Raw genomic sequence first — 6336 nt, 5'->3', positions numbered from 1 at the left:
TCGACGCTTCTTAGAAATATTTACAGGAATAGTAACTTATGATAATTTGAGGAATTTTTTCAATCCCAACATTATCTTCTCGCTCGCTAATAAAGAACGTGTTCTGAAATATCGGTCTCTAAAATAAATTATTTGCTAGAATATATCTAAGTTTTGAAATTTATAAACTCGTAAACTTATTTGAGCAGACTTTACGAAATTGTAACTCAAAAATCATTAACGTTCAACGAAACAATCTAAGAATATTTTGATTTTATCGTAGCCTAGAAGGCATAAAAAAAAACTTTCTTGAGTCAGACGTGTTATCTTATCATGGTGGAGTTGGTACCTATTATACTAATGACTATTATCTGTCTGATTTTTTAAATTGTAATAATGACAAGTTTATAAAATAATCGAAATTAATTAATACGAATACTGCAAGTTTTGGCAGAATAACCCATATACAAAGTCTTTTTCATAAATTTTGCTACTTGTTAATTTTCCTCAGTACTTATAAGTAAAATCTCCCTAATCGCATTTTCATGATCGATGCGTTACAAGCATGTGTATTCGAGTAACTTTTTATTTTTACGCGATGTGTTGACATATACAATTTTACTGAATTTTCTGACAACGGATGCGCATCATAAAAATACTAGCTTCGCGAAATGATAATAATATATTCAATGAGGTAGCATCGATTTCTTCTTCAAAATGCTACATACAAAGTTATACATACAGGTGAAACTTGGAATCTTCTAACTTTTATCAATCGCTAATATGACTTATGGTCTTTTGTACACATAATTTATAAATGCTTTAAACCAAAACATTTTGAAAATGCGTAAGTATTTAATGTTACATAGAATATACGTTCTAACTACATAAGCTTAAATTTTCATTGAGGTGTTTGTGAACTGGATTTCAACTAAAAACTATACCTTGCCACCTATACTTTTGAAAGAACGCAACCGAAGGGAAAAAAAGACACCTTCAACTTTCACCTGTGCGTATTAATTTTTTTTTTTTTTCTTCTTTCTCGAAATACTATTCGAGCATATAGACGTACGTATTTTTTAAAGCTACAAAATCCAACCGAACTGTTGATCATGTATATATATATATATGTATTTTTTTTATTATACATTTATGATTCCAAATACATAGTCATTTTCATATATTTATAAGTCGCAGTTGTCTGGCCGTGCGCTGGCCACTAAAGCTAACGTATTTACAAGTAATTCCTCGTCCAGGGATGTCATACTCTCACTCGATGTATATGTCCTCTATGGGGAAAGCCGTCTCGATGAACTTTGTGTAAAACCGGTGAAAAGCTCGTCTGAAAATCGAGGGTCACAAGCGTCAATGTAGATTCGGTTAGCGAACCAAATGGAAGATGTGTAATGATATGATGATCGTCGCGATGAAAAAACTCACCCGACAGCTTCGGCAACAGGTCTGGTCGATTCTTGGCCGATGAAAACGTGACAGGCGAACCTCTGGAGTGTGGGGTGCTTTGTGATGAAGCCGAGGTAACGATGATCCCGGGGGTGGAAGGCGCAGAACGATACGTTCTTCAGTGAGTAAAAGTAGTCGTGACACGGGCCAGTGCTCTTCTGCGCATTAATACATGTGCTTATGTAAAAATAATAATACGGGCACGTGTTGCGCTTGTCGCAGGGTCAAGGACCCGCAACTTAAAAGTGCAGTTATACGCAATACAAGAAGTGCTCAAATACAAACTTATGTATGAAGACGCTTGTCTCGATAAATTAACGTGGATCCCTCGACGTACGACTTGTTTTTTTTTTTTATCCGTAGAACAATAATAATTTATTTTCTAGATGCTTTGAAATTGAAAAAAAAAGAAGTTTGCAATTCACAACAGGCTACTGTGTTCTCGAGTTGTCAAGCACTGTTATTTAAGTACTTGAGTACAAGTGGGTATATTATTAACACCGTTTGCTATGTATCATTGATTCTTGTTGTACATAAATTAATACGTTAGAAGAAGGCACTACACAATTACGAAAATAATTTGTAACTTTGTCCATCGAATGAAGCAAAGATTATCTATACTTTCAAATATTAGTCTCTTGTTTAATTTGACACGAGTCTTGATTGAAAATACATTTTTATTTATTAAAAAGATTGACAATGTTTTGTTTTTTTTTTTAAATTAAAATTCATTTATTTTTTCCAGCAAAAGGAATAAAGTTTGAGGGTCCGGACACTGTAACATCTATACTGTATATCCTTGAATTTTTCGATCACATTTCAACGATTAGTCTCCGAGGACTAGCGCCATAGTTGCGTCCCTTTTTTTACCGAGAGAACCACCTCCACACAGATACAGTAACGGAAAAAACTGACAAGTGGCAAAATAATACCTGGGTTTTGCTCCTGTCGAGCATCCTGAGACCCTGATCGGAGACCTCGAGGATGCAGCTCTGCGAGGATGGCGGCTCTTGCGTCGAGTTGCCGACTATCCGGCGCACCGCCTGGCAAACGACACTCGTGCCCTTGTGAGCCAGGGTCTCGACGGAGCCAAGGTAGCCCAGGAGGTAGCGCTCCTTCTTCACCTTCGGCGTCGCGGGGTCAAAGTCGCTGTAGTCCATGTCGACGGCATACGCCGACGGAAAGATGCCCTGTCGGCCCGTCCGCAAGTTCACTCCTGCGGTCCACGACCAATAAATTCAATTTTGTGTTGTTACTAGTATACGCATCATTTAAAATACATATTTCTGTGGGGAAGAGCACTGACCCTCGCACCAGAGGTCGTCGGCCTCCTTTTGCACGTAAATCGGGTCGCCGATCTCGAGGTCGATTTCATCGTGGTGCCGGCGGATGAACCGGTACAGGCTACGATGCGTTGCCTCGAGTAGCTCGAAGGGTACTCCCGATGCCGCGGCTGCCGCCTCGAGCTCCTCCGCCAGCGACGGCGACGACTGCGTGGCTGCGTTTTAAAGTTGTTGCGTATAATTATTCAGCACGAAGCAACTTTCATTGAATCGCTCGTGGAGAAATAATGGGGGTTCAAATGGTTCACGATACGCGTGAATCCAGAGAGATTTTGGAACTTGGTGGATATAATAATTTAGCTAATAATGTTCAGTTTTAAATTTTCTAAAAAATTAAGTTAGGTTTAAATTTAAGTTGTCTTCTGTAGATGAGGCTCGCTCGTTTAGGTGTGCCAAAGAGGGCGTAAACATTCTTTTTCCAAACAACGTTTGTGAATACTCGTAGACAATCGATTTAAATTATCATAATCATTTAAATTATGAAAAACAAGTTTAGTCCAGTGAGTTAACAATTGCAAAATTCGTTTACCTACGCATCGTAAAGTATTGAAAAAAATGGTACTTTATAGTTTTTATAATTGAAATTAAACTATCAAAAATTTATAAAGTTAATTCTTGCATAGAACAACAATGGGTATTAAATTATTTTTAAACAGTAGCACAAAAAAACGACTACGACAATTAAAATTGCTGAGTCAAAAAGTTCTACAGCAATATTAAGTTTTTTTTTTTTTTTTTTTTTTTTTTTTTTTAATTTTTTATACTCGCGTGAGATTTAACGAAGAAAACAAGAACCAACTATTCACCTTCAAGCTTTGATAATTAATGTTCAAACAAGGAAAAACGTGAATTTTTGCAAAAATGTTATTAAACCTACGTAATAATGTAAAAATTCACTTGTTTAATAGATAAAAAAAGAAAAAAAAACTTTTCTTACGGTTTTCACAATTTTCGAGCGAACGAATTAACCGAGCCAATTTTTTCAAACGACCCTTAGTCCCATTAAACCCTCCATCGTTGCACGGGTGAACGATTTCGATTGACCAGAACAAAAACAAAGGTCGCAAGAAGACTCACATCTCCGCCTGGGTATCTCGGGCAGTCTGCGCCTACGCTCGCCCAGACCAGCCGATCGGGGCTGGTGCTCCGGCGTCGGCCAAGAGGACGAGGCTTCGCCCACCTCGCTCCCGAGGCCGCTGTCCCGCGCCCGGCCGAGTCCTCCTCCTCCTCCTCCTCCTCCCATGTTGTCCCCGTTGTTGCTGCTGCAGCTACTACTACTGCTCAATCCGGCGAACAGGCTGACACATATACACGCATTTCAAGTACATCAATTTTTTTGGCTATGCTCTGTATATATTTATGTACATGCATATTTCTCCCCTCTCCCCCCCCTAGATCGTTAAATATGCCCCTCGTGAAATTAACATTAAAAAGTAGAGGTTCTACCTGAGAGATTTCCAATTAAAGGATGATATATACCAATAGATGGACAAAGGGGGAAGAAATAAAAAAAAAAAAAAAAAAAAACGTCTAAAGAAATAATGTGGATATACGTGTATACCTAAAGTCGCTGTCGGCGACGATAGAGGAGCAGCACATTTGCTCGCACTCCTCGTCGGCGGAGCTGTGGCCGCTGTGAGCCTCGTGATGCCTGTGCAGCACCACGACCTCCTCGTCCTCGGAATCTATCGTCGCACCTACGCACGACCTGCCCGCCTCGTTGTCGCTCTCTTGCGACGACGTCGGCGATTCGTCCAGCATGACCCCATGCACCAGCCTGCACTCCAACACACACCCACACACGTGATGATTTTTATTTCCACCATACGTGTAATAATTATGCACAAATCATTGCACAGCTATAATCATTGGGTGTGAGTATTTTTTTTTTTTTTTTTTTTTTTTTTTCTCTACCAAACTTGTTTATTTTCCTTGCATCTAGCAACTCCGACCTCTTTTAGGATATACATATATACACATGGTGGTGTGCACACCCGTGTAACATGGGTTTTATTATTATTTCATCGGGTCGCAAAAGCTTGTACTCAAATATGCGCACGTCCGACCGTACAGGCTTGTTTCTACTGAAAATTTGATACAACGATGCGTTTTACCGTTTGTTCACCCATAATGTGTAAGCATAATGTATATACGGGGGTACCCGAATATTTGCTAAACGCGGGTGCCACATAAGTACACCTGATACTTGTGCATGTGTACCATAATTGAAAGTTATACATACGGAAGCCTGATAACGACACCCGCATGGAAAGTTGTGGGTTGACCGTCGCATTAACAGAGCGCATATGGCTATCTGCTATAATCCTGTATATACGTAAGGGTATATGACTTTTATCAAAAGTTGACGGACACATTAGTCCGATGCCATGATGGACAATGAAGTGATTTCCAAGTTGGTGGTTGCGAGATACGACGAGCAGAGGGTGCGAGAATAAGTAGGGTATTAGGTGTGGAAATGGAAACGAGTATATGTATATATACATGGATGTGCCTCTTTAGATCTCGGCCAAGCCCCGGAACGAGGTCTAGTCGATTGGACGTGTTTAATTATACATAAGATGATCCACGCGAGCAACAAAACAAAGGCCAACTCGGATGTCAACGAAGTATCCCTCGAGTGACCCAACATGTAATATATTATATAGTACGTGGGCCCCCGACAGTGCACGTCATCGTATTCACGCGTGTACAATAATACACATACATTAATATATAGATGTCGAGGCAAACTCACGTGTAGGAGTCGCTGGGGGCCTTGAAGTGCTGGGGCAGCCTGTCGAAGTAAAAGCGGAACTGCTCGAACTCGGTGTCGGCCATCCTGTCCGTCCGTTCGTTCGTCCAAGGCGAGGAGGAGGAGGAGGCTCCCCTGCCGGGGAACGGAGGCCGAAGCTCCCCCCAGCAGCTGTCCCCGGAGCCGTTCGAGAAACAGTTGTGGCTCTGTCAATTTACAGCTTCGGTGTTTTTCTCCTGCCTCGTCTTCTTCTGCACCGCGTAGACGACGGCGATCGTCCCGATCAGCTTATTGATTGCTACGGAGGGGGTTGCTGCCGCCACCGCTGCCATCGGTCGTGGGGAGCGACTGCGCATGTCCCCCCCGTAGGGAGAAACCTGTATACATATATACATACAGTGCACGAGAAGGGGTGTGTGGGTGGAGGCAACTTTTATGCCACTGCAGTGGCTTTCCTTTATATATATATTACGAGCTCGGGCGAAACCCGTGAGAGGGTGTACCATGTACGTTTTTTTTTTTTTTTTTTTTTTTGAAGTTGGCATTGTCAACTTGTGGCCTCTCGAACGACTAAAGTACCGTTTTTTTTTTTTCTGCGGGAATGATGGTTTCGTCGCTACGTGGTTTATCGCAAAAATGAATATCAATGAATAATATTTTTTTTCATAATTACTGTAAGTGAACAATTAGCTCGACTGATTGTGCAGATTGTTTATGCATTAGAGCTGTGGTGGATCTTGGCATAAATGAGAACGAAAATTCGCGAGTTTTAATATTCGTTCGACAAAATGTTAAACTAAT

General features: G+C 40.8%; 1 protein-coding gene across 2 annotated transcripts; it reads right to left on the bottom strand.

Moving 5' to 3' along the window:
* Positions 1 to 455: 455 nt before the first annotated feature.
* Positions 456 to 5656, bottom strand: Aplip1 (JNK-interacting protein Aplip1). 2 transcript variants are annotated; one of them, XM_089591812.1, is made up of 7 exons: positions 5539 to 5656; positions 4345 to 4560; positions 3840 to 4081; positions 2747 to 2938; positions 2373 to 2656; positions 1420 to 1598; positions 456 to 1321 (listed from the first exon to the last, which is right to left on the bottom strand). In XM_089591812.1, the coding sequence occupies exons 1-7, from the start codon at positions 5619 to 5621 to the stop codon at positions 1249 to 1251; spliced, it is 1269 nt and encodes a 422-aa protein (XP_089447938.1). In that variant the 5' UTR covers positions 5622 to 5656; the 3' UTR covers positions 456 to 1248. The 2 variants fall into 2 exon arrangements, with proteins under 2 accessions (XP_089447938.1, XP_089447939.1); XM_089591813.1 differs by having other exon boundaries at positions 3861 to 4081.
* Between the last annotated feature and the right edge of the window lie 680 nt (positions 5657 to 6336).

This window comes from Copidosoma floridanum, unplaced genomic scaffold (genome assembly GCF_036245765.1).
Source record: "Copidosoma floridanum isolate Cflo_tuat_1 unplaced genomic scaffold, Cflo_Japanese_pri ptg000014l, whole genome shotgun sequence".
NCBI lineage: Eukaryota > Metazoa > Arthropoda > Insecta > Hymenoptera > Encyrtidae > Copidosoma > Copidosoma floridanum.
This window is presented reverse-complemented; position numbering and strand designations above follow the sequence as displayed.

What these genes read in the sequence shown, in the direction of transcription:
- Aplip1 (XM_089591812.1), bottom strand. Translation starts at nt 5,621, where the DNA reads ATGGCCGACACCGAGTTCGAGCAGTTCCGCTTTTACTTCGACAGGCTG. An exon ending in GCCCCCAGCGACTCCTACAC is followed by an intron (nt 4,561 to 5,538) that starts GTGAGTTTGCCT and finishes GTTGGAGTGCAG; the next exon opens with GCTGGTGCATGGGGTCATGC. An exon ending in TGAGTCTTCTTGCGACCTTT is followed by an intron (nt 2,939 to 3,839) that starts GTTTTTGTTCTG and finishes TTTAAAACGCAG; the next exon opens with CCACGCAGTCGTCGCCGTCG.